The 26,127-nt window shown below is 44.8% G+C and overlaps 2 protein-coding genes across 3 annotated transcripts; one reads left to right on the top strand and one right to left on the bottom strand.

The window, feature by feature from the left end:
• Nucleotides 1-408: 408 nt before the first annotated feature.
• slx4 (SLX4 structure-specific endonuclease subunit homolog (S. cerevisiae)) lies at nucleotides 409-16,303 on the bottom strand. The gene is given in 16 exon segments (XM_007893625.2): nucleotides 409-1,157; nucleotides 2,056-2,538; nucleotides 3,255-3,354; nucleotides 4,419-6,070; nucleotides 6,073-6,966; nucleotides 7,393-7,562; nucleotides 8,658-8,804; nucleotides 9,423-9,511; nucleotides 9,942-10,209; nucleotides 10,911-11,239; nucleotides 11,778-11,968; nucleotides 12,590-12,796; nucleotides 13,163-13,346; nucleotides 14,129-14,350; nucleotides 14,848-15,301; nucleotides 16,191-16,303. Coding segments are annotated over 15 exon segments (5,655 nt in total). The 5' UTR covers nucleotides 15,209-15,301; nucleotides 16,191-16,303; the 3' UTR covers nucleotides 409-799.
• Nucleotides 16,304-16,438: 135 nt separating this feature from the next.
• amdhd2 (amidohydrolase domain containing 2) lies at nucleotides 16,439-25,126 on the top strand. Of its 2 annotated transcripts, none has more exons than XM_042340987.1 (12): nucleotides 16,439-16,607; nucleotides 17,186-17,294; nucleotides 17,988-18,124; nucleotides 18,748-18,887; nucleotides 19,113-19,167; nucleotides 19,283-19,495; nucleotides 20,093-20,181; nucleotides 20,944-21,088; nucleotides 21,336-21,446; nucleotides 21,551-21,619; nucleotides 24,010-24,111; nucleotides 24,508-25,126. In XM_042340987.1, exons 2-12 carry the CDS (start codon nucleotides 17,212-17,214, stop codon nucleotides 24,582-24,584), a joined length of 1,221 nt encoding a protein of 406 aa, XP_042196921.1. In that variant the 5' UTR covers nucleotides 16,439-16,607; nucleotides 17,186-17,211; the 3' UTR covers nucleotides 24,585-25,126. The 2 variants fall into 2 exon arrangements, with proteins under 2 accessions (XP_042196921.1, XP_042196920.1); XM_042340986.1 differs by having other exon boundaries at nucleotides 16,439-16,653.
• The last annotated feature ends 1,001 nt before the right edge of the window (nucleotides 25,127-26,127 follow it).

The following is a 26,127-nucleotide window of genomic DNA, read 5'->3' as shown; positions in this document are numbered from 1 at the left end:
GACGAGCCTGTGTTGCTGGTTGCTCTCCTGGAGGAGATGTTAAAGTGTCAAAACCACCACCACAACAACAACAACAACACAACAACAACATGGATTTATATAGCGCCCCTCCATGCCGGACGGCGTCTCAGGGAGCGCTTTGCAAAGCCACAGACTGCGGTAACCCGGGCAGGATGCACAATTGGGATTGTCAAGCTGGCGGCTGGTTCTCCCACTTGCCCCCCCCCACCCCCCAAAGTCGCTTTTTTCCTTTTATGTATTATTTATTTCTTTTATTTCTTTTTTTGAAACCACGAATCCCATCTCACGTCTCGCTCCCAAGGCTTACAGGTTAAAAGGCAACTTTCTGTGCATAATCTTTTTTTTTAAAAAAGAAGAGAAAAGATAAAGGCGGCATTGCAAACCTGATAACGTATAAAATCCATTCTTTAATACAAATTGTATTTTTCTACAGAAATGACAAAATATTAAGTTCGTTTGATCCACATTGAATTAAAGTTTGTTTTGATCTATTCGAGGGTTTGGGGGAATTTATTAATACTTCTATCCTAACACTCACACATATACAGTAATCCACACATGTAAGAACACACAAATTAAACAGGAAACCTATGACAATTTTTAGCTCCTAGTAAAAAAAGAATCTACTGTATGTACAGTTTGCTCGCTTTACATTTTTCTCAAAAATTGAGAACAAAATTGAAATAAAACTGACATGCGGTTACCAGAAGGGGTTTCCTTTCAATTTTTGTTTATTCAGGCACAGGCTTCCTCTCGAGTTATCAACGCTCCGCTCTCTTTAGTCCCACAAACTAGCGTGCTTTCTTCTCCCCCGTTTGCCAGCGCCACGCTTTTGTTTCTGTAATTTCTCCTTTCTTTCACCCGCTGTGGTAAACGTGATGCACTGAGCATCAAGGAAATCAATCAGCTGTCTCCTGGACACTTTGATCCCATTGTCTTTCAGCTGCAGGTGTAATTCTGCCAGTTCGAAGGGTTTGTACAGCAGGATTTTCGTGTAGAATTCTGGGTTTGACTGAATGTACTGTCGTAACACCTGAACTTTATCTGCCTGGCCTGTTGCTTGCGATGGTATAATCTCATCGTCCTCTTCATCCCCCGAGTCTGTGGCAAGGCCATCTAACTCCAGTATTGACTGCCTGAAAGCAAAAGAGAAATGGGTAGGGTTTGTTCAGACCAATGATAATAATAATAATCCTTGCATTGGATATAGCGCCTTATCACGTCTTTGAGACTTTTCAAAGCGCTTCACAGATTATACTGTAAAGTGAATTGATTGTATATTTTGTGGGCGAAACGCGGCAGCCAATTGCGCACAGCAGTGTCCCACAAACAGTTGTGGATTGAGTGACCAATTTTTTATCATTAAAGTTTCAAGGAATTATTATCCCCGGAAAAGTGACCCGCCAATCGACTAACAACCGGGTTTCTGCTTACTGCTAGGTAAACAGAGGCATGTGGAGTAAGGAAACTTTCGCCTTTCCAGGAATCGAACCCAGGTCTCTCACTTGCGAGGCGAGTGTTCTAATCACTGAGCTACAGAACTTCAATGATTCATTCGTAACCCAGTTTTACAGCTTATAATGAGAAGGTTATGCATACATGAGGGAGAAGGTAAATAGAAGGGTACAGGGGAGGGGATTAGAAGAGATGAAGGCTCGTGTGAAATATAAACACAGCCATGGACTAGTTGGGCCATGTTTCCACTTCTTTCAAAAAAAGGGATGTGGGGTAAATTTAACAGAAAAAGGGTGAATTCAGTGAAAAATCAGGATTTATTGCAATACCCTCTGAATCTGCTTATCCCCCAAATTGGCTGGTTTTGGAATAAACATCGGGATAATGCTCACGAACCACCAAATCCAGTAAAGTATGGCTATGGAATGATTTTCACAAAAGATCAATAAAAAAAACAACTAACTGTTCTTTTATATTAATATTATACATATCTGTGTGTAAATGGAAATTGCATTGGTGCATTAAACTCAAATCTACCTCAAATCAGATAGTTCTGGAACAGAAATAAACTAAACCCACTGTTGAGACCTGAAGGCGTCTTCACTCCCTGCTGCCGAAGAGGAGGAGCCCTGAGATGAAGACAGCTGATCCCTGTCAGAAACCACCTCCTCATTATGTATTGCAGATTTTATTGGTGACTTGACTTTAGCTCTGTGCACATCCCGGACACACTGTTTTCCTTTTGATTTAGAATTGGTCTTGGATTGGCTTGTGGAGGTTGTTTTGCTTTTTGCCCCTGAAACAGGCTTTTTCTGCGTTTTGGAGATGTGCTTTACTTGGCTGGTTCTCATTGAAACAGGCTGTAGGTAGTTTCTGGAAGCTGCCTTCGCTTTGTTTGCTGGAATGGGTCCAGGCTGTGTGAGGCAGGCTGAGGTTACGGTGTGCGTGTGGCCCTGCTCAGTGTTGCAGTCCGTGCCAGAGGCAATGACTTGGTGGGTATATTTGTAAATCTCCTTCAGCTTCAGAATCATTTTGCGTTTCACCAGTGGACGAACTCCAAACCTGACATCAATAAATGGAAAGAAATTGGTTAGGAACAGGTGGAGCCATTCAGTCTGTCAACTCCATGCCACCATTTTCTAAAGCATGGTAGATTTTTTAATTTCCTCTTCCCACCTTTTTGCCACAACCCTTATTCCCCTTATTTCCCGAGTATCTATATATCTTATGTACAGCATTTCCTTTTTTTGGTCAACTGGGTGTCTGATACTTACAGAAATCCATCACCAAACTTAACAGGATTCAGATCAGACAGAGTTCGACAAATGTAGGTCACAAGCACATAGAAATTATCCTGATTTTGGAATGGGCTGTGCACTTTCTCCCTGGAGGGAATGCACCCTGCTTACCTGATTCCAGAGAGTATGAGGAGCAGGTTAGAAAGAGCTAAGGGATGGGGACCCCAGAGTGTGTATTGGGTACTGCTGGATTAAACCAACTACAACTGCATAACTTGTCAATGAGAGCACTACCTGGCAAGCTTCCCACTACCCGTTAAGGCTTCAACTTGCAGGGTTAGCAGGAGCCGAGTGGGAAGAATAGCTGTCCCAGTAACCTGCCAATGAGCCAAGCTGGCTCCCCCAGCACTACACTGGAGTGGCAGCCTAGCCTGGTAGCATGCTCTAACCTACAGATGTTTAAATATGTATTCCCAGTGTAGGAATGAGAAATCTTTGTTTTACAATATTGTCAGACTTAACTTCACTGAGAATACCTACCTCTTTAGTTCTTTTTTCAGATTTGGGGTAGGCATCTCTGAATAGGGAGGTTCTGGGGTGATGGGTACCACAGGAAGCTGAGTTTTCATTCGGTTAATGGCTATGGAACAAAAAAAACAAAATCTTTAAAAGCAGTTTCCTCACTCCACTTAATCATTTTTTTAATAAACAAATTGATTTGATTTCCATTAAGTAGATAGGCTTAACCATTTCAACACCCTAATAACAATAATAATAATAATCCTTGCATTTGACATAGCGCTTTTCACGTCTCAAAGCGCTTCACAGAATATATAGTAAAGTAAATTGACTGTATATTTGTGGGCGAAATGCGGCAGCCAATTGCGCACAACAGTGTCCCCACAAACAGTGGTGGGTTGAACTGACCAATTTTTTTCTTTTTTTTTCTTGAGGGATTATTATCAGGTGTGTGGAGTAAGGAAACTTGCCCAAGGATTTGCCCTGCCGGGAATCAAACCCGGGTCTCTTGCTTGCGAGGCAAGTGCTCTAACCATTGAGCTACAGGACCCTATAGAATTTTTTTCATAAACCACAGGGTTAAAAATATCCCATTCCCATTTCCTTCCCTGGACATGTACCAAGGAGAGGTCAGGTCCTTTGGTGACCTTACGCTCTCTTAGTCGGCTTTACTCTTTGCTTGTCATGTGATTTGCGAGATATTGGACCCAGCTCACGAGGTTGCAAAGTTCCCAGTAACAAAATTCCCTGGTCCATTGGCATTTTAATAGCTGATGTTTTACAGATCAGTTTTTTTAAAAAAATAATTAAGTTAAACACAGCTTTTCTACTCTGGAAAAGTAGAACTTCTCACAAGCCAGACAAGTGATTTACTGGATTAAAATGCAGCTGTAAGCAATTTGAAACATAAAATTCCGCCCTCAAATATACAGTCAATTCACTTTACAGTCTATTGCGTGAAGCGCTTTGAGACGTCTAAAAGACGTGAAAAGCGCTATATCAAATGCAAGGATTAATATTATTATTATAAAATTGCATTCTCTAGAATGCCTAAGAAACAACTTGGGTCAAAATTTGAAACCTGCTCACCACATCGCTGGACACACTTGAAGGATGAGCAGAACAAGTTCCACGGAACGTTCAAATTAAACAGCCAACCTGCCTCTGAACTCAGTGCCCACTTACCTGGACTCTGGTGCATGTTACCATATTTGTTGGTCACAGTTATGTCTTTCTCAATGCCAGGAAGTCTTTGTGATAATGATGGGAGGACTTCAGGCAACTCCTCTTCCTCATCCCAATCATCCCAGATTTTAGAATCAAACACACTAGCGTGTTTTCCCCCAGAAAGTGCATCTTTTTTGCCGTTATTTACATCATGAAATTCAAACAATATCCTGGGTTGTGGTTTGCCTTGAAGTGGTGTGCTGCTTTGGATCCCTGTGCTTGTAGTTGGTTGTAGCTCCTTGTCAATAGTTTGATGTTGTGAGCTGTGGAAAGCTGTGTTTGTTCTCTTCCCAACTCTTCCACCTTCATTGTCAATGCTCTCATCCTCCACGGATTGAGGATAATCATCAGGTTTCCAATATTCGTAATCAAATGGAATCGGTGGCTCATCGATGAACAGCAAACTGGCATCAGGTTCACCTCTTGGCAGCTCCTCCTCAGTGTCCTTAACTTCAATCACAGATGTGTCTGCCATTTGCCTTTCTTCAGAGCACTGCAAAGATCCCACTGGTCTCTTTGCTTGCTCTGACGGTGAAGTCTCTAGTGAAGTCTCTAAGTCAATACAGCCATTCGAGTACTGAGTAGGAGGGATAGGAGAAGACATCAGAGACACGTCCAAAGACCGATTAAAAGAACTACTTTCCAAAGAATCCTCCATTCCACCAATGCCTTTTACTTTTTCGGGACTTTTTGATGTTGTCGCTAGCTTGAATGCTCTCTGTGCTGCACCCACAGATTGTGACAAACTCATCTCATCTTCAATTGAGTTCTCAAACAATTCACTCTTTATAATACTTTGGTTTTGCAGAAATTGAGAGTTTTGAGTCTGTGTAGAGGAATGTCTAATTCTTGTTGGAGGTGGGGTAGCTGGCACCAGCCATGATGTCTCCATGGTAGTGTCTCCATTGTTATGTTCGCTTTCACTGCTGAGTATCAGATCTAGCTCGCTTTTATTAGCCTTATCTTGTTTTTGGTAGTTGAAAAACTTTTCAGAGACGCTGTTCGGAGGCAATTCTAAAACACAATTGTTTTGGGTTTCATCTGAACTTTTAGATGGACTTCTGTCATCTTTGGAATTCTGCTCATTGAGGATCACAAAGTTGGAAGTCTTGACAGGCTCAGTAGTGCTGACATGTTCACAAACTGGGCTTCGGTCCATCCCACTCCCACCAGCTCCTTTAAAGTCATAGAAAGGCAACAGAATTGTGTTCAGAGAACTAGACTCTGACGCATAGCTTTTTTCCACTTCCATTTCCTCGTCAGAATCTATTAACAACACAATATCATTGGATTTACTGTCTGGTGCAGAGAAGCTTGAGCCTATACTGATAGGTGACAATTGTTTGTAATCATTTTCATTTGCTTCATTTTCTAAAATACTGGTCTTCAGATCATGCCCAGATAGAATATCCAAACAAGGAGCCCTTACAGAAGCAGACTTTAGTGGAGATGACAGTTCTCCTCTTGAACATTCTGGAGATTCATAAGCTTCCAGTTCCTGGAGATCCCTAGGACAGTCGAACATTGCGTTTTTCAGGCTTAATTGTTGATTTGAATCCACTGAGAAATGAGGCAGAGTTTCAGAAGCTACTTTGGGAGCATCTTCTATGCTAAGATTGAAGATAAATGCTTGTCTGGGGTTATTTGAGATGAGACTTTCCTTGGTGGTGACAGACCAACAATAGGTAGATCACATACATACGGGGCTGCAAAGGGACTTTTGAGATCACATGAAGGTGACAGCTTCTTTTCCGAACAATTAGGGCTGGACTTGGCAGATGGACTAAAGGAAGTCTGGGCATTTGTGGCAATTCTCTCGCATCTTTCAGTGACATTGTCAGGTTTCCCTTCAACTGTCACATCGTGCTGAGAACCCAGTGATACATCTGCAGGTTCTGAGAACAGGGAATCGTAGCTGTCATCTAACACCATGTCCTGTTTGAGACTATGGTTGTGCAAGTTTTCTAACTGAGGTGCTTTGACTTCCTGTTGTTGGGACATCTCTTCAGTTTCCAAACAGCATTCTGAAGACAATTGTTTTCTCTCACGAACCAAAGACTCACAATTTGTAACAGTTTCCCACTCAATGCTCTGTTCTTTCATAATCTGCTTACTTTCTCTACGCATGCCAAGGTCTGCTTCATTTTCCAAAATACTGGTCTTCGGATGAGGCCCCTCAGTTTCTTGAGCAATGTCACCACGGAATGAGTCTCTCTCAATTCTTCTCTGAGTGGCAGCAAATTCGTAGAGTTCTTCCAACTCACTATCTTCCACTTTCTCAATGACTTTCTCTTCATCCTCGGACTCTATAGATCTAGGCTCAAATGCAGGTTTTTCCACTTCATCCAGCCACATGGACCTCAGAAGCTCCTGGAAGTTTTCCAGTCGGCCTCCGTACTTTCCATCCTCCGCTTCAGAGCAAAGATTGTTTCCTGATTGACTTCTGACATCCTCATCTTCTGGGGAACAGGCTTCACACATCCTCACCAATTCGTTCACGGAGAACCTGCTCGATCCACAAAGAAACACGTCAGATACTGATACGGATACGTTAGTACTGGTGTGAAGACCTCCGGTTTGCTTGTGATCATACTGGCCTTGGCCAGTGACTGCTAAAAATTCAGATTATAAGACATTTTACATAAGACATTTTATACATGTCTACTCCACCTTGCAGGATAAGATTCCAAGCTTCTAACAAAGTGAGTTACTCAAATAATGGTAGCCTTGTATATGAAGAGTCTATGTATACATGCCAGCGTCCTCCCGACTTGAAAGGCGTTATACAAATATAATTTGTTGTTGTTATTGCTATATATGAAGTGTCCTTAAACACTGATGATTTCTGGCCTTTGTTATATTTCAGATTTCCAGCAGTTTTTTAAAAAAAATCTATTTTTATATCTGATTAGTTTTACGGGACTATACTAACCTGACAGCAAGGTGGCGGACCTCAGAAAGCGTGTTCGGTGTTACGGTGGCACTGGCAGTGTACAGATACTGGAGAAAGGCACATACTGCTTGTGCTGTAACCTCAGGAAGTAAGAGCCTGCGAGTCAGGGGAGCAGCATCCTCTTCCACCAGGAACCCATCATCATGAACCTGCAAAGAAGTTGGTAACTTGCACTTATGCAGGGCTTTTTATATAGGATGAACTTGGGGATGGGAATCATCCGGGAAGGAGGGAAAAGGCTTGAGGAAAATGACCATACCCATGGTCAATAAGATGCAATTTTGTTTTTTTAATGAAATTGACTCATATTCTTAGTTCCAGCAACATAATTACATGTTAAATCTTATGCTCTTAAATACGATGAAAAGCTACTCAAACTTATTTGTACCTGCAGCCTGGTGAGATCATGCAATAAAACGCTAGTGGATTCTAAACACTGGCCACAGAAGGGCCCATCAAAGGGAGCATCACCTCAAGACTGTTCTGATGACACGATACTGGAGAAAGAAACCCAAAAGTTGGGAGAATTTGTTTGATCACAGGTCACGCCACGGATACCCTCGGGTATCTCGTTCATGTGGCTGGTTATTCTTTGGGTGTGGTCTTAGAAACAACAGTATTAGCAGTGTATTGAACTATGGACAGGGTCACGGTCAAACTAAACCCAGTCCTCTGGTAACGTATCGACCTACACACCTTCCAGGGAGGGAGGGGATTACAGGATAGGCGTCAAGAGCAGGAACGCTTAATGTTTTTCCCCTAACCCAGAGGGCACTGAAAACATCTGTAGGCCCCAACAACTGCCCTGACTGACATTAAATAATCTCCCATAATAATAATAATTCTTGCATTTGATAGAGCACCTTATCACGTCTTCGAGACATCTCAAAGTACTTCACAGAATATACAGTAAGGTGAATTCACTGTATAATTTGTGGGGGAAATGCGGCAGCCAATTGCGCACAGAAGTGTCCCACAAACAGTCTTGCATTGAAGTGACCAATTTTTGACCAAGGAAAAGCGACCCGCCAGTTGACTAACAACCGGGATCCTACTTACTGCTGGTAAACAGAGGCGTGCGGAGTGAGGAAACTTGCCCAACATTCCACCCTGCCTGGAATCAAACCCAAGTCTCTCCCTTGCGAGGCGTGTGCTCTAACCACCATACGATAATAACAATAATAACATTGGCGAAGACTAAATAGCTTTTGATGACCCATGAAGATAAACTCGCTGGCACTTACTGTTTGCACAAGCTGCGGAGATCGTGCATAGAGCACAAACAGGTGAGCGTACACAACCTCACCATTGTCTACCTGGAACTGCACATCACTCAGGTGAGGATTGTTCACCATTCCACCAAAGTCTGCTGTCAACTTCCTCAGTGACTGCTGAAATCAGAAGGTACCAGAGATTGAAATTGACTACAGCAGCAGCTGTCAACAGTCTAGAAACAGACCAGCATCTGCATGTACATGCAATGTATGTATGTAATTATGCATGCATGCACATATTCACCTGTGTAAGTATGCATATATGTATATTATCCACCAAACTTCCTTTTAAACATTCTCATCCATTCTGCATGTTATGCCTTCCATGGCAGTGGTTTCACAATTGCCTAATTGCCCCATGTGAAGAAATGTTTTCTGATCTCACTTTTAATCACCTTACCTCTAGTTACACGAGTATGATGGTCTGTTTTGTATCCTCTACCAAGAAATGAGTTGTCGACTATCTAGCTTATAACTAACTCCCTTCATGGTTTTAACCACCTCAATTAGGCTAACTCTTAACCTCTGCAATTCAGGACTATTACTCAAGCCTCTCATCATAGGGAAATCCCATTTTTCGAAGTAATGCTGGTCAAAAGTGTAGAATGAGAAAGGACAATTGTTTTCTTATTCCATAATAATAATAATAATAATTTCACTATTTCCCCCAACTGTTTGCTTGGTAAATACAGCAATTGTAAATGTTAAAACAGAACTGAAAAATGGCTTTCATACCATATGTTGTGGAGTGTTTCCGCTGCTTCTCTCAGTCTGTGCTGGGACAAACCCACTGGGTGTGATCTCATCAAATGTAGACTCGCTTCCTGAAATGGTGAAGGAAGCACAACACTGTGAAACCAGGTGTGCAAACAGTTATGCTCAATGAAGCAATAGTTTTGCTGTCTGTTTGAGCAATAATTCACCCCAATAATAAAAGATGTATATTGACTGGATGGTAGAGATTTGGTTAGGATTAACTTATGATGAGAATTGCTGAATTATTAGTTTTTAAAATAATTAGTGGAAGAAGGCAGCTTTACACTGCAGTTCATCTGAAGACCTGGCAGACAGGGCCTCAGCTTTTCATCTCATCTGAAAGACAATGCACCCACCCCCACTCAGTACTGCACTGGAGTATCAGCTTAGACTGAGAGCTCAAGTCCCATGTGGGGTTTCAAACCACAATCTAGTTACCAGATGTATACTGCAGGCCGAACCATGGTTGATCAATATGAGTTTGTTATTATCACATACCATCCTTTTCCTTTGCGTGACTATCTGGCTTCCCGTCCATCCCATCATTCCATTGTGTCATAGTCAGGCCCTCTCCTGCCAGATCCATCAGATCAGAGAGTGCTTGATGATCCTGTTGGCTTCTGGACATCAACCCTTTCTCAGTCTCGATATCACCTCTAGCCCCAGATAAATCTGGTTCATTTCTAGTCGTCTCCGAGGTCAATCCTAACAAGTCTTTTGAGACCATTGTTGAGGGCACTTTCTGCCTCTCGCCAAGTTGAAATTCCTTAAACAAACAGTGTGATCAATGATATTCTCCTGACAATTCATTGTAAAAATAGTGCACTGCTCTGGCTTGGATCAGTCTGGCTATATATAGTCTGGATGAGCATGCCTATCCCAATTGATTCTGTATCTATGGTCTTCTGGGGGTGTCATCCTCACAACTTCTGTGTCAAGAAATGTTTAATGGATAAATCTAGGAACAGGACTGGCTTCAAGATTTGGATGGAATGGTGAAAGTAAGAATGAGCAGTAGTTAACCTCTAGAAAGACAGAACTAGGCTGTTCAACCCATCAAGTTTTCATAAGTGTTTTTCTCCACCATGACCTGACTAATCTAATCCCACTTTCCTACTCGCTCCCCACAAGCCTTTAATATTTCTCCTCTTTAAACATCTGACTCATTCTCTCTTAAAGAATTTATGAATTGTGTCTCGACAACATCTTGTGGCAAAAAATTCCACCCTCTGAGTCTGCAATCTTTTTTCCAACCTGCCCTTTAATTTTTTCTGTAATTATCTTAAATTTGGGCCTCTGGTTCCTACACACAATTACTATTCACAATATCATAACCATTTATGATATAACCATTCATAACACTGAAAAATGCTATCAGGTCAACAACCCTTAACCGCTATCAGGTTAGCTCTGGTGATAAAATCATAAGTTCACTTGTTTTAAGTTTGTTTTAATCGCTCATCTTACCTGTTGAGGTTTCCATGGTATAATGGGAGGAACCAGATCACTTGTGTAGTAGAGTGTCGAGTCCCAGTCTCCGAGCAGAGCACTGCAATGCCAGAGGCTGCCTTGCCTGGTTGTGTCTTGGTTGCTTGGTAGGTACCAGGTTTGCCACAGTATCCCATCCTCACAGAATCTGCTTGCAGGTAGTGGAGGGGTGCTGGCTAAGTCCATCTGCTCAGACAGCAGCATTGCCATCCTGTGTTGGATGTGTTTGAGCGCCACTTCAGAATCCTGCACCACCAGTAATGGGGGCACGGCTTCCTTCCGCTTTCTTCGACTTCTCTTGTCTAAACCTAGAAAAACACTGACTTCTTTTACTCATGATTTGAAGATTCCCTGAACGACTCAGTCAGTGTAACAAATCATTTGTGTCAGGAATCTAGGCTTTCAAATTGCAAAGTGCACAGAATGAAAGATGAATCAAGCTCAATTCTCCGAATGGCATGTAAGAAACATTATAGTGAACAGGCACGTACAAGTACAATGGCTTATCGCCAATGGTTCCCTTTTTGATTCAATTGACATAATAGATTGTTGCGAATTGATGAACACAATACTACAACCTTCACGCTCTAGTGTTTGTCGGCTTAGATCCTAGACCAACTTGTGCTCATCCTAATTAGTTACATGAGCAGCTCCCAGGGGAGATGAGAAAACAAAAAAAGGCCAATTCAGGAGAAAAAAAATTACCTGGAATAATTCTCCCGGATCCCCCAGTGGGGTTCATACAGACTTTACGGTCCTGGTGCTGGGGTGGGCATTTTGATTGGTTCAAGACTGGGTTTAAAACGGTTTTCCAATACATATCGATCTATAGAGTTGAATTCCTACCTGTTGCTGCCACTTCTTTAATGGTGTTATGAGGCTGGATGTCAACATTTCTCTGTTCCAGTAAAGAAGCAGACAACGCCATGGCGACCATCGTATCCTCATCCACTGGCTGATTCCTGGTGGTCTTGCATTTCTTCGATGGCTCTTTACCTTTTCCTGAAGCTTTTCGCTTTGCTTTTCCTGGCTGAAGACTGGCAAAACGCGAAATGTGCAGTGGAAGAGGAAAGAGGAAAACCATCATCATGCTTAAGCATCTCTAAACCAAACTAATCAGACTTCCAGGTATCTATGGTTTCTATTTTCTGGTATGAAGTGCGCAGAGAATTCTTAAACCTTTTTGTGATTATGGTATTTAAAAGACACTCAGGCCATGTACACTGGAGTACAGTGGAGTCCTGTAGCTCAGTGGTTAGAGCACTCGCCTTGCAAGCAAGACACCTGGGTTCAATTCCAGGCAGAGGGCGAAACCTTGGGCAAGTTTCCTTACTCCAAGAGACTAATAATAATCCCTCCAAAACAAAACAATAATAAATTGGTCATTTTCAATCCGCGACTGTTTATGGGCCACTGCTGTGTGCAATTGGCTGCCGCGCCCACAAATATACGGTCAATTCACTTTACAGCATAGTCTGTGAAGCGCTTTGAGACGTCTAGAAGACGTGAAAAGCGCTATATCAAATGTAAGGATTATTATTATATTAATATTATTATACTATTATTGAGGGCCACGATGGGAATACAAGGTGTTTTGGGCTGTCTGAGGTTACTGTTGACTCTCAAAGTAAGCACATGTCTGAGTTTTTAATTTTTACCTCGCCAAAGGAGCTGAACTGTCAAAAGCATTTGAATTTTGTCTCTGAACTGCCTGCAGTAACAGCTGTGGCGGGACCTCCATTCTAACAGCACAGCGTTTGAGGTGGGTCGCCCGGCTATTTGAGGTGTTAAAATGCTTCCCACAAATTGGGCACTCAGGCACAGCTGGAGCCGAGACCCTTCTCTCTTCCTCGTCATCCAGGCACCTGCAAAAATAAGTTTATAGAACAGTTATTCATCTTGGTAGACAATATCAAGTTTTGATGAACACAGGATGCTTGAAGCAAGGAACAGCCTTATACAACTGGGAATATGAATGACAGTTAGGTATTTCCAGTCATGTAGATAAAATATACTATTACAAAATGAAGGGCATAAAAACAAGAAAGACAGATCAGGAGAAATCCAAGTGTCCCAGAAATCTCCAGTAATCATTATAAATCTAATGTTGGCTCCATGAGCATATATATATAATATATAACGGAAGCTACAATGGAGCCAAGATTAATTTCTCAATCTCAGACGGCTTTCACACTGTGTGTACGTAGGTCCGATGTTCAGTTGCCTCTCACCTGTTGATGTGCTGTGCTCGGCGAATGGAGTTCATGCTAGAAAGATCCTTCTGACAGATTACGCAAAAGAAAAATCCATTTTCCCAAATGGGGCAAACATTGGCAGCTGCTTCAGCTGTCATGTCCTGTTGCATTGCCAAGGCCAGGGAGGCATCGCTGTCTATGTTGTGTTGACAGCTATCAACTGCAGACAACAAACACAATTGATAAATAACTGTCAAATATAATACCAGGCATAAATCTTCAGGTCATACACAAAGAAGCAAGCACCAAATATGTATTCAAACAAATGCATTAACATGCAAGGTTAAAAAATGTTGCAGTTATCTAATAACTTTAGAATACATACAGGTCTCTTCCCTACTTTTCCCATCTCCACGCAAAGTTCATGCCAATCTGACCTTACAGCATTGTGACTCCCAAGTGAATATCACATGGAGGCAAGTTTTTTTTAAAGAATCGTGATGTTTACATCCCCTGAGGGAAAAAATAGTCATTTACTGCAACATTAAATTAAAATATTTCCTTATTTGAAAGAGAGTTTGCATTTTTATGGCACCTTATCACATGACAGTAATTATTGTCCAATGTTAGTGACTGCAACCAAGTGTAGTTAAATGTGGCGGTGAATTTGTATGCCCCAAAGTCCCACAAACAGCCAGGAGTTGAATAACCAATTGAACTGTTGGGCTGTCAGCCAGGACACCAAGAGAAAACTCCCTACTCTTTTCCAAGGTCCTGTACACCTAAAAAGGAAGACTGGACCTTTTTACAAATCATGAGCTTAAGTGCCCGTACATGAGTAATACTGCACAACCTTAACATAGATTGGCTGAACAGTCATTTTTCCTGTACCATAGAAATACAAAAAAAATATGCAGAGACAACACTGAACTGTGGAAACAGAACTGCGACACAGAAGTAAAATAACTAACGGTGGAACAAGGGATAATTCGAGTTACTTACTTTCTCCTTCATCACGGTCTGCGTGTGTATCTGAAGCATGGGGTGATTGGTTATCCTCCTCCTGTTGTTGTTTTTGATTGTTGCTATATTGCACAGGCTTCTTTCTTTTGAACTGCTGCATATTTTGCAAAACTAAATCTTTAACCCTGGGGATTGCTTTGCTGGTTTCCCCTTTATTTGCTGTAACTATTGAAACGCTGGAGCTGCTGGTCTGTGCACTGGCTGGGAGAAGGGCCACATATCACAGTGAGTGGTCAGAACATGTAATCACTGCTCACACAAAAGACTGGAATTGGATTTTGCTCACAATAAGGTCAAATTTTAAGATAGTCCTCTCTGCAGACATGCCTGATATTTTCTACATTCCAAAAGATTTAGAAATAAAGAACTTGCATTTTTATAGCCCTCATCACACCAAAACATCTCAAAATGCTTCATAGTAATTACTGTCAAATGTACTACACGTATTGTTTTTATAGACAAACACGGCAGCCTTTGCTCTAGTGAGGCCCTACAAACAGCTATTAGATGAATGACCCATTAATGTTTATGACAAGACACCTGGAGAAGCCCTCTTCTCTTTTCGAATAGTGTCATGGGATACTGTTGTACTGGATCAAAACTAAACATGACTCTTGTTAGTAACGGTTAGTAACAGTAAAAGCTAACAGTTCATTTTCTGTGCCACGTATCGTCACATTTACTGATAGTGTACCTACCTGTTAAACAATCTTTATTGGCAAACATCTTGGTCCCCGCTACATCCTCACATGTGGAAGTTGGAGCACTTTGACAGATTATCTGCTGCAGACTGTTGCAGGGAGGGCTGGCTGTACCTTCAATGCTCAGAGTCAACCTAGCCTGATGGCTCTTACTGCCTTCCTCCTTTGTAGCAAACTTGTTCCCATTGATTCTTTTTCTCTCTCGGCTCAGCGGATTCCCTTTTACCTTCGGCTTGGTTGTGTGGTTTGTGGAGACGGATTTGAGCTTTTTCCCTCCAGTTTCTGTCCCATCCTTTGGCAACATTCTCTTCCACTCAGCACGACAGAGCTGAACAAAATCATCATCTGATTCATCCATGGGGCCTAGGATTCTCACTCTTTGCTGATCATCAAGGACACAGGCAAGCTTGCTAGCTGCAACGAGCAAGCATGTTCTTCAGTTCAGGATTTCCTAGGAAGGACCAAACAACTTGTAAGCCCCCAATGTAACCATCTTTCACGATGTAAGTCTCAAGTCTCCCTGAGGTTGAATTCACACTGGGCTTTTAAGAGTCGAATGTAGACAGTGAGGTTTGCTGTCATAGGGGAGGGCGGGAATCACAACTGACACTTATCCTGTCCTCAAGGCCCGGTCTTAACATGTCTGGGGCTCACACGCAAATAATCGGGGTGAAGCACTGGGACCCGGCTTGACACCTGGGGACCTGGCGGGGCCACAGCAACCCCGTGTCATTCCCTCGTGCGGTCAATTCACTTTACAGTATATGCTGTGAAGGGATCTGAGGCGTCGCGAAGACGTGATAAGGCGCCGCATCGAATGAAATCCAAGGATTATTGTTACTAATGCAGGAGAGGGGATCGGGGGACACGAGAGCGTGAGCGGCCTCAGATTCAGCTCCCCGACTGCGGCCGGGCTCAGTGACCCCTGCGGAGAGGGGGGGGGGGCTGGAGGCCGGGCTCAGTGACCCCTGTGGAGAGAGGGGGGGGGGGGCTGGAGGCCGGGCTCAGTGACCCCTGTGGAGAGAGGGGGGGGGGGGGCTGGAGGCCGGGCTCAGTGACCCCTGTGGAGAGAGGGGGGGGGGGCTGGAGGCCGGGCTCAGTGACCCCTGTGGAGAGAGGGGGGGGGGGGGCTGGAGGCCGGGCTCAGTGACCCCTGTGGAGAGAGGGGGGGGGGGGCTGGAGGCCGGGCTCAGTGACCCCTGTGGAGAGAGGGGGGGGGGGGGCTGGAGGCCGGGCTCAGTGACCCAGGAACTCTCCCTCCTTGAAGACCGTGTGTAATTGGAGCGCCAGACGGGGACGGGGGAAGACGGGTCATCACCCCGGTCACTGAGCCTCCTCACCCTCCATCATCCTCTCTCTCTCTCTCTTTCTCCCTCCAACCGCCCAAAGTCCCGCTCAGGCGACCCGGAGCCGGAGGTCCTCCAGTCCCGCCCCCCCACCACCACGGTCCTCCAGTCCCGCCTCGGTCCTCCAGTCCCGCCCCCCCACCACCTCGGTCCTCCAGTCCCGCCCTCCCTCCCCCCCTCGCGGGTCATATACGTCATCCAGTCCGCGCCCCCACGTGTCGGATGGCTGGTCATCTGACTGCGCGGCGGATCACGTGATGATGCGCCGTGCCCCAGCCCGGGAGGATGAGGTGCCGCTGAGCTCTGAGCCCCGGACGCCGAGCCGCAGGACGGCGAACCCGCAGCCCGGGGCCGCGCTGTGTGGAGCGGAGGCCTTAGCCCCGTCCTGCGGCGAGTGACAGCTCCAGTGAGGTGGGGGCCGCTGGTCGGTGTCGCGGGCTTCCGGCGAAGGTCACAGGTGCCCAAATATCCCCAAATGTCATTGACTGACAGGGGAGGGGGGGGGACGTAATCATTGCTGGTACACCCGCCCCCCCACCACCCCCCCCACCCCACACCCACCCTCACCCCCCCCACCACACCCCCCCCCCCCCACCATACCGCCCCCCCCCACCAACCCCCCACCCCACCACCAACCCCCACCCCACCACCAACCCCCCCACCACCAACCCCTCCCACCCTCACCACACCACCCCCCACCCCCACCAAGTGCATGAGACTGAGACAAAATAACCGGGAGATGTCAGTAAAGTCCTGTCATGAGAGGGCAATTGGTTGGGCCGCTGATACCTCAGGTTTGCTCAGCAAATATGGAGAGGGAAATGAAATGGATTGTGTGTGTGTGTGGGGGGGGGGTCTGGGGGTGGGGTGGGGGGTCTGGGGGGTCTGGGGGTCGGGGGTTGGGGTGGGGGGTCTGGGGGTGGGGAGGGGTTGAGAGGCCTGATTCGCTTCTCCGGAATTATTATTGTCGCCTACGTTATACTTTGCAGGATTTCGCGTTCTTTCCCAGAAGAAAATGCCGTCAAATAAATCCGTCTCGGACGCTCCGATTATTCAGTTCCACAACTGTCGTATTCTGAAAGACCACAAATTGCGGAGGTGAGTGACCGAGGACGAGCAGCAGCGCTGAGAAGATCGGGTTAAGAATGGGAGGTGGTGCGATGAATCTGGATTTCAACACGGTCGGGGGGGAGGGGGGCGGGAAGGGTAGTAGTTATTGGATTTGTTATTGGAGGAATCGGAGCAGAAAGTGTAGAGGAACAATAAACAGTCATTTCAATAAAATGGAGAGAGTTAAGGAGTGGTTAATGAGAGAGAGAGAGCTTTGAGATTGAGAGTGAGTGAGAGATAACGCCTCAAATATAAAAGCCTTGTTTACTTCTCTGCTCAGGAGAGCCTGTGATTTATCTCGTCTTCTCGGCACTTGTCCTGCATTGTGAGGCTTCGGTTCTGCACCAGGGTTGTCAGTAAAAACAGATCAGATCAGTCTGGTTTCTGTCTGCTTGAAAGATCAGGAGTCCGGGCTCCAATGAAATTCGAAGCTAGGCACGTGGAATTCTGATGTAAAGCGAGAGTGCCCGGACCACAATTTATGCATGGAAATGTCTGGCTCTAGTTAAAGAAAAAACGGGAGACGCGTTGAGATGTATAAGTAGATGAATAAAGAGGATTTGTAGTCAGCTTCCTGAAGTGAGTGTGAGATGCTTTAGCTTTCACTGTTCACTAACAAGCTGAGAGCTTCAATCTCCATTGTTGCCTTGCTTCCGACCATGTTCCTTGTGCCCTTTGAAGAGAGGACCTGTGGATCCGAGAAGGAAAGATCCTTAATCCAGAGAAGTTGTTCTTTGATGAGAAAGGTTCGGCAGATGTGCAAATTGATTGCAAAGAGAGAATAATCGCTCCGGGATACATTGACGTACAGATTAATGGTGAGCGTTTAATGCTGCGAGGAGGAGCAGCAAAATACTGCTTCAGAAGAAGAAAGAACTAGTATTTTTAAACGTCCTTAAACCCAATTTTATCTGGAGGATTGTTGACCAAATACAGGGAGAAACCCCCTTTTCTTTTCCAATGGTATCATAGAATATTTACATAGAATGTGGAATTTTCGGTCAAAAATCTTTGCTGAAGCATCGCTTAAAAATGAATGATATTTAAAGGGAAATTAGATGCTTGGAAAAAAAGATGAATATTAATAATATAATAATCCTTGCATTGGATATAGATGTCTTCTAGACATCTCAAAACGCTTCACAGAATATATTGTAAGGTGAATCGACCGTATGTCTGTGGGCGAAATATTAAAGGGGAGTGATCAGGAGAGTGGGATTAGATCAGGTGGCTCATGTGGAAAAAAACACCAGTTCAGATGAAATGGGTCCAACGCCCTGTTTCTGTGCTGTAAAGTTCTGTGATTTTATTTTAAGTATAACTGCATACTATTTCTTAAAAAGAATTGAATGTTTGCAAGCTCTAGAGAGCATCATATGTGTGTCTGTCTGGATCTGTGCTGTGTGAGAGAGTCTATGTTTATCTCTGCTCCTGTTCCTAGGCGGATATGGATATGACTTCTCCTTGGAGACAGACAATGTGAATTGTGGCATCTCTGTGGTTGCTAAGAAACTGCTGTCAACAGGAGTGACCTCTTTCTGCCCCACGATCATCACCTCTCCAATAGAGGTCTACCAGAAGGTGGGGGAGAATTGCTGGGACATGCCAGGGGGCAGGCTGTGAGAGAAAGGGGTCAATGTGTGCTGGGGCTGCGGCATATAATATTGTAGCCTCCTGGATTCTGCTGTTTCTGTTCTAATTGAGCTCCACTCGTAACGTAGCATCTTTAATATCCACCTGAACAGGCAGATGAGCTATGATAATTCCCTATTGCTGGTACAAAACCCTCGACCATTTCTCTTCTAGGTGCTTCCTCAAATCCAGCTGCAGCCAGGCGGGCACCATGGAGCAGCGGTTTTGGGTGAGTTCTTTAACAGTTCAGTGTTCCAAGTACATTTTTCTAACCTGTCTGAAGGTGCTGCCTCGCCTTGCACTCAGGGACTCCCAACCTGCTCACGGCTCTGCTCTGTTGGTAGGTGTGCACCTGGAGGGGCCGTTTATCAGTGAGCAGAAGAAAGGAGCGCACCTCTCACAGAACATCCGCTCCTATAAAGCCAGGGGCTTCCAGGACCTGCTGGACGTGTACGGTTCTCTGGACAATGTGAGCATCGTTACCCTGGCCCCCGAGATGGAGAGGAGCGAGGAGGTCACCGGCGAGCTGGTCAGACGGGGGATACGGGTGTCGCTGGGTGAGATCAAATCACAAGATTGTTCGCACTTGGGAGAGTCTCAGACTGTTAATCCAAAGACTCTTAGATATTAGGCAGCAAGAGAGCTCTGCCCCACCCCATACCCAATGTGATTGATGAGATTTTCCACTCTTCCAAACGATACAGCACCCAGGCTTTCAACTCACCAGCTCCAATTAGGTCTGAGCTGTGGGTGGCTCAGAGCTGGAATTCAGTACTGGTCGTTATCCTCTGCTCACTGCCCAGTGAGAGAGTGAGGGAACACTAATAGAGGCATTTTATCCTGGGATTCATAGAGCAGATGAAAAGTCTCTTAATCTTAGAAATTGCAACACAGGAGGCCATTTGGCCATTGTGTTTGTGCTGGTGCAAGTGCTCCCACTGCAACTATCCACCTCCTCCTCTGACCTTTTTATGTTATTTTTTGATGTGAGTCAGTGCCTGGTATAAGTTGCTCTTTCTCTCTGTGGAGGTGTGTTATTGTCTGGGATAATGTTGTGCTCTCTCTCTCTCTGGTGACGTGTGTTAGTGACTGGGTTAACATTGCTCTCTCTGTGGAGATATGTGTTAGTGAACAAAGTTCTTCTCTGTATCCAGGGCACTCTATAGCCAGTCTATCACAGGCAGAAGCAGCCGTGAAGCAAGGAGCCACCTTTATCACCCACCTCTTCAACGCCATGTTGCCTGTGAGTTACATTCCCTATTGGAAGGGGTGAATGGGGGGAGAAGAGACAAGAAGGGAACTTCCCAATGATGTTGTTGAGTTGGTTAGGATTTCTGTCATTAAAAAGCTTGGCATTCAAACAGGTCCAGCTTGGACCACCTGATGTGTCTTTATCCCCATAGGTGACTACAGAACTGATGGGCATGTCTTGCAGGAACAAATTTAGTTTTGGGTAGACCCTTAGTTACCTCTTCTTATCTCTCTTTTTCCCCCCCTCCCCGGTTAAATGTATGGTTTTGAGTAGGGTTGAAGCTGCACATATTCGTTGTTGTGTTTGATGAAAAGCTTGTAACATTGAAACATTTCAAAGTGCTTCCTAGGGAATTGCTGTCAAGTGTGTTGACTGAGTATTTTGCTGACAAACACAGCAGCCAATTTGCACACAGCAGCGTCCCACAAACAGTGATGAGGTGAATGACCAACTTAACTGGAGGAATGTTGGTCAGGACACCACACTTTTACTACTCGCTCAATGAAATAGTGTTTCCACAGATTTGTTCTGAATTTACCCCCTTCAATTGTTGACTGTGTCCTGTTCAGTATAAGATGAAACAGCTTATCATGTCTATATTCTCTAGTCCCTTCAAAATCTTAAAGACCGTAATCAGATCACCCCTCAATTTTCTCTTCTCCAGCGTTAACATGCCCAGTTTACTTAAATATCCAGCAGAATAGTTGCCTTCTCTCTGGTTCATTCTGACGTTCACTCTCTTTCTTTTCACAGTTTCACCACAGAGACCCAGGTATTGTGGGGTTGCTGACCAGTGACCAGATTCCTGATGGGCAGATTATGTTTTATGGGCTGATTGCTGATGGCATTCACACCAACCCTGCAGCACTGAGGATCGCTCACCGTGCTCACCCCTCAGGTACAATACAGAGTAAAGCTCTGTAATGTGCTCCAACTCAGCCCTCTCCAGCACCCAGTCAGATTTCCCACAGCAGCAGCAGCTCTGTGTGAGTCTTAATTCAGTGTAACTGTAGTCTCAACACTGTCCCAGTGCATTAGTAACTCATCACAGACCAAAATTGAAATCTGCAAACTGTCTTGGTGTGACCTTCCTCCAACCCCCTGCTCTCCTCCACCCCGGCCATGATCTCTCTCTCCTCTCTCAGGTCTGGTGCTGGTGACTGATGCGGTTGCAGCAATGGGTCTCCCCACTGGCCAGCACACATTGGGGCAGCAGATTATACACATTGATGAGGAGCTTCACGCTTATGTCGCAGGTCCGTGTAGCAGAGTAAACTGTGTGTGTGTGTCTCTCTTTCACCGTAACTCTCCCTCCCCTATCAACACATCACTTGCCACTGAATTTTGTCTGTTTCTGCAGGAACCAAGACACTGTGCGGGAGCATTGCCACCATGGACTTCTGTGTACGGCACTTCTGGCGCGCAACTGGTGAGACATGGTGGGGAACCAGGGGTGGGTAGTGAAAATAATGCTTGCAATTATCCCTGAAACTGGAGGGAACAACATCACCTGTATTTCATGGAGAGCAAGGGTCTTGAAAGCAGCTTGTATATTCTGAGCACAAGAAGATGATTCTCATTGGTTCATTTTTAAAGAAGAATATTTTCTGAATCTGGGGAAACACTTCCCTCCTCTCTCTCTCTCTCTCACACACACACTCACACACACACACACACACGTATGCCTTCTTGGTAGCATCCTACCGCTGGGCCCAAAGGTTGTGGGTTCAAAGCCCAAGTCAGGACTTGAGCTCACAGTCCAGGCTGACGCCTTAGTACAATGCTGGACAGTACTACATTATCGGAGGTGCTGTCTTCAGCTGAGGCGACAAAATGAGGTCCCATCTGGCTGTTCGGGTGAATGTTAAAGATCCCACGGTGCTATTTAAAAAAGAAAATAGAGTTTATCAGTCCTGTAGATAAATTGTTAATTAATCTCATGGCTGTTTGTGGGACTTTGCTGACAGAATGGCCGTCATGTTTTCCCACCAACGCAGTCACTGTACACGATGGCAATTCCTGAAATCGGTGACATTTTACAAGTGCTATAAAAATTGAATTGAGGCTGAAATGATGCAGTGACAGAAGGTGGTCAGCAGAGGGCAGCAGATGCCACTTAGTCAGTCAGCGACTGTCGCTTAATCGCTAACGGGGGTTGTGATTTTGGGAACTTCATTACCACACGGGATTCCCGGGATTCTGTACCGACGCGGCACCTCCCGAAATCCCAGGGTTCCAATCTCGAATCTCTACTGCAGGAACCGCAGCAGCAATTTACACTTATAATACAACTTTCATCACAGAGATTGCCAGTGCGGAAGGAAGCCATTCGGTCCATCGAGTCTGCACTGTGCAAAATGTTCGTTCAAATCCCACTTGATCCAGTCCGCATTGTGGGGCAGCCTAATCCCCCATTCACTATCCCCTTCTGTTGCACTCCTTAATTGACGGCTTAATCCCTGCCTTATCCCTATACAACAACTGGTCTCTAGTTCAGTTAAATCAGTGATCCTGCACCGACCGCTTCATCTCTCACACTCGTCAATCTATTTCTTTACCAAATTACTTTAATTCCCTCTTGAATGTTGGCCAGGATATCGGGGAAAACTCGATTCTCTTTTCCAATAGGGTCACAAGCTCTTTAATGTCTACCTTAACATCTCATCGCTCCTCCTGCAAGGGAGTGTCATTTTAGCTCAAAGTCACGATGTGAGCTTGAACCCACAACCTTCCAGCCCAAAGGCCAGAGTGCTGCCAAATGAGCCAAGATAATAATAATAATAATTAATAATAATCCTTGCATTTGATATAGCGCTTTTTACATCTTCTAGACGTCCCAAAGCGCTTCACAGAATATACTGTAAAGTGAATTGACTGTATATTTGTGGGCGAAACGCAGCAGCCAATTGCACACAGCAGTGTCCCACAAACAGTCGTGGATTGAAAATGACCAATTTATTATTGTTTTGGAGGAATTATTATTAGATTATTATTAGTGTGGAGTTGAGAACTGGGAAGAAATGTTGTACTTTTCCCTTGGAGGCTTTGAATTTCCCTTGGATTTCTTGGCAAGGTGGCCTTGTACAGCTGGTATCTTTACAATAGTTACAGCAGGAGGTTTAAAAATGCACAGCTCGCAACATACATAATCCCATCTGCATTGTGAGGCAGCGTAATCCCCCATTCACCATCCGGTATTCCTCTTCTGTTGCTCCTTAATCCATGGATGTGAGCGGGATTTGCAGGAATGAAAAAAGGATTTTCAGGCTGGAATTACTTTGCTGTTTGGTGAAAGCTCCCAGGATTACACAGAAGATTTGTGAGTTACACTGAAATCAACGTGAACGGTTGGAACCACTCAGCAGCACGAAGCTCATTTACGTCTTCGAGTCTAATTAAGATGGTGTACTGCAGGAAAATGTTTAGAAGATTTTAACCCTTTGACATAAAGTCATCTTGACTTTAGTGGTAGCACTTCAGTCACAGGTTGTGGGTTCAAACTCGAGCTCCTGACTTTGAGCTGCCACATTTCAGTGCAGTGTTGGGGGGAGAGCGCTGCATGATCTGAGTTGCTGTCCTTCGGATGTGACATTATACCCAGGGTCCTGCCTTACTGTTTGGGTGAATGTTAACTATCCCAGGGTATTATTGGAAAAGAAAGTTTTCCTGGTGTTGAGGCCAAAAGTTCTCCAGCTCAATGGATTATTCACTTCATGGCTGTTCGTGGAACTTTGTTATGCACCTTTGATAGGCTGTCATGTTTGCTTACACAGTCACTGCGTTTTGTTGTGAAACCTTGCAAATCCTTTCTTTCCTCAGGCTGCTCGGTTGAGGCTGCGTTGGAAGCGGCCTCGCTCCACCCGGCACAGCTCCTGGGGATCGACAGTGTCAAGGGACAGCTTGAATATGGCATGGACGCAGGTAAGTGATCCTGGCACTGGGCGCCAAGATTCATGGACATAGGATACAGTTCATCCTTCGCACTAACTTGTTCTCTGAATCTCTGCTCTCTTCCCCCACCCTCTCCTCGCCTTTCCCTCTTGTTCTCTTTCATTCTCTCTTTTATCTCCGCTCCCAACCACCCCCTCGCCCTCCTCTCTAAGAGGATTCTAGAATCCAACAGGGTTGCCTTATATTTATTATAATACTAGTCCTTGCATTTAATACAGTGCCTTCCACGTCTGTAAAGTGTAGATTTTTGTAGGCAAACAATGGCCACACATTCATTGAAGTGAATGATCAAAATAAACTGTAACATTGATCCATTCTATAAATCATATAACCGTATTTATATTAAGTATATAATGTTTCTTGCAGACATGTTGTTGCTGGATGATGAGCTGAACGTGAAAGCCACGTACATTGCAGGCCAGCGTGTCTGGAAGAAGAGTTGATAGACACAACAGCAGCAGTACATGTCCTGCAGCGAATTGTCCTAGACTGAAAATCCGGAAGGAATGTCCCAGGACTGCACTTTAGACACTCATTGATTGTCCAGAGCTGATAATGGACCCTCCTCTGCTCTCACTCCTGTGCGTTGAATTCACAGCTCCACAAATTTTTTAATTGCTATAGATCGGATTTTATTTTAAACTTGCATCAGTTTTCTCTTATCTCCTGTTTTCCTTTCTCCTTCTAAGGGTGAGTTTGACAGCCCCACTCCACACCATACCTCAGGCGAGTGGCCATTATTTATGTATGAGTGAGTCTCTGTCCCCGAGGCCTGGGAGAGGTCATTCTGGATAAGGGAATGAAATAATTCAGACAACCATCGAGCAGATAGGAAGGATCTTTATTTTATTTTGCCTTCCAACACTTCCAGCCACTAGATGTCACTCTCCACAAATATCCACTTTAATGCTTTTTTTAAAATTTTATAACTTGGGAGATAAATCATTTTGTGTTTCATTCATTAAAGCAGTGTGAATCTACAAAACGCCCCTCTCTCTGTATCTAACTCTGCTGTACCTGACCTGGGTGTGAGTGCTGGGTGGGACAGTGTAAAGGGAGCTTTATTCTGTAGCTGACCTGTGCGGTTGTGACCTGAGAGTGCTGGATTGGGTGGTTTGGAGGGAGTTTTACTTTGTAGCTAAGCCATGTTGTACATTCTGGAAAGTCCAGCTAAAGTAGGTAATTGTTTGAACCCACCCTTTGATTTTTTTTCTCTCTCTCCCCATTCCCTCCCTCCTCCCCCATGTGAGTTCTGGAGAGAGAATTGTGATTGGTGGGGTGGACTTGCTGTTCACTTTGACCTGACCCATTATTCATATCAGCTTTGACCGCATGTGCTGTCAGGATAGTCGACTATGCCGGTGGGAGTGGGGGAAGAGAAGGAAGGGGAACATTACAAGGGAGCCTGACCTCTCCACAAGCACCTTCCAGGGAGTTCTTGGATAGAGCCTGGGAGTGGAAAAGAACGATAGTCTCAGGAAATGGAGTTCCAGGCAAAGAATTTCCTGAAGATGAGAGATGGAATCCACGCTGGCTCTGGCTCCGTGTTGTGGAGTTTAACCAAAGCTGACCTCAGCTGTGGCTGCAATTAGCCTCTTGCTCTTGTTCCAAAGGTTAGCAAGAATCTGGCCCCTTATACTTATTTGAAAGTGAGGACGAGGATCCCCTGAGGGCTGGGGAGCCATTGGAGACGGGCGAGGACATGAGCAAGAATGCAAGCGACAGAGTTTTGAATGATCTGTAGCTTTTGTAGGGAAGCATTGGGAAGTCCGACGAGCAGTGAGTTGGTATGGCAAGGTGCTGCACAGAGCTGTGAATGAAGGATCAATTTACCTGGAGGATTTTTGCCTGAATACTGGGAGAAAATCCCTTCTCTTTTTATATAGTGCCATGGGGTCTTTAAAGTCCACCTGGACAGACAGGCAGGACCTTGGTTTAACGTTTCATCTCAAGAACGCCTCCAACAATGCATGTTGTTGGATGTCT

This window comes from Callorhinchus milii, unplaced genomic scaffold (assembly GCF_018977255.1).
Source record: "Callorhinchus milii isolate IMCB2004 unplaced genomic scaffold, IMCB_Cmil_1.0 Scaffold16, whole genome shotgun sequence".
Classification (NCBI taxonomy): domain Eukaryota; kingdom Metazoa; phylum Chordata; class Chondrichthyes; order Chimaeriformes; family Callorhinchidae; genus Callorhinchus; species Callorhinchus milii.
Note: the sequence above shows the minus strand (reverse complement) of the source record. Positions and strands in the feature narration are given on the sequence as shown.

What these genes read in the sequence shown, in the direction of transcription:
- amdhd2 (XM_042340987.1), top strand. Translation starts at nt 17,212, where the DNA reads ATGCCGTCAAATAAATCCGTCTCGGACGCTCCGATTATTCAGTTCCAC. An exon ending in AAAGACCACAAATTGCGGAG is followed by an intron (nt 17,295 to 17,987) that starts GTGAGTGACCGA and finishes TGCCCTTTGAAG; the next exon opens with AGAGGACCTGTGGATCCGAG. An exon ending in CCATGGAGCAGCGGTTTTGG is followed by an intron (nt 19,168 to 19,282) that starts GTGAGTTCTTTA and finishes CTCTGTTGGTAG; the next exon opens with GTGTGCACCTGGAGGGGCCG.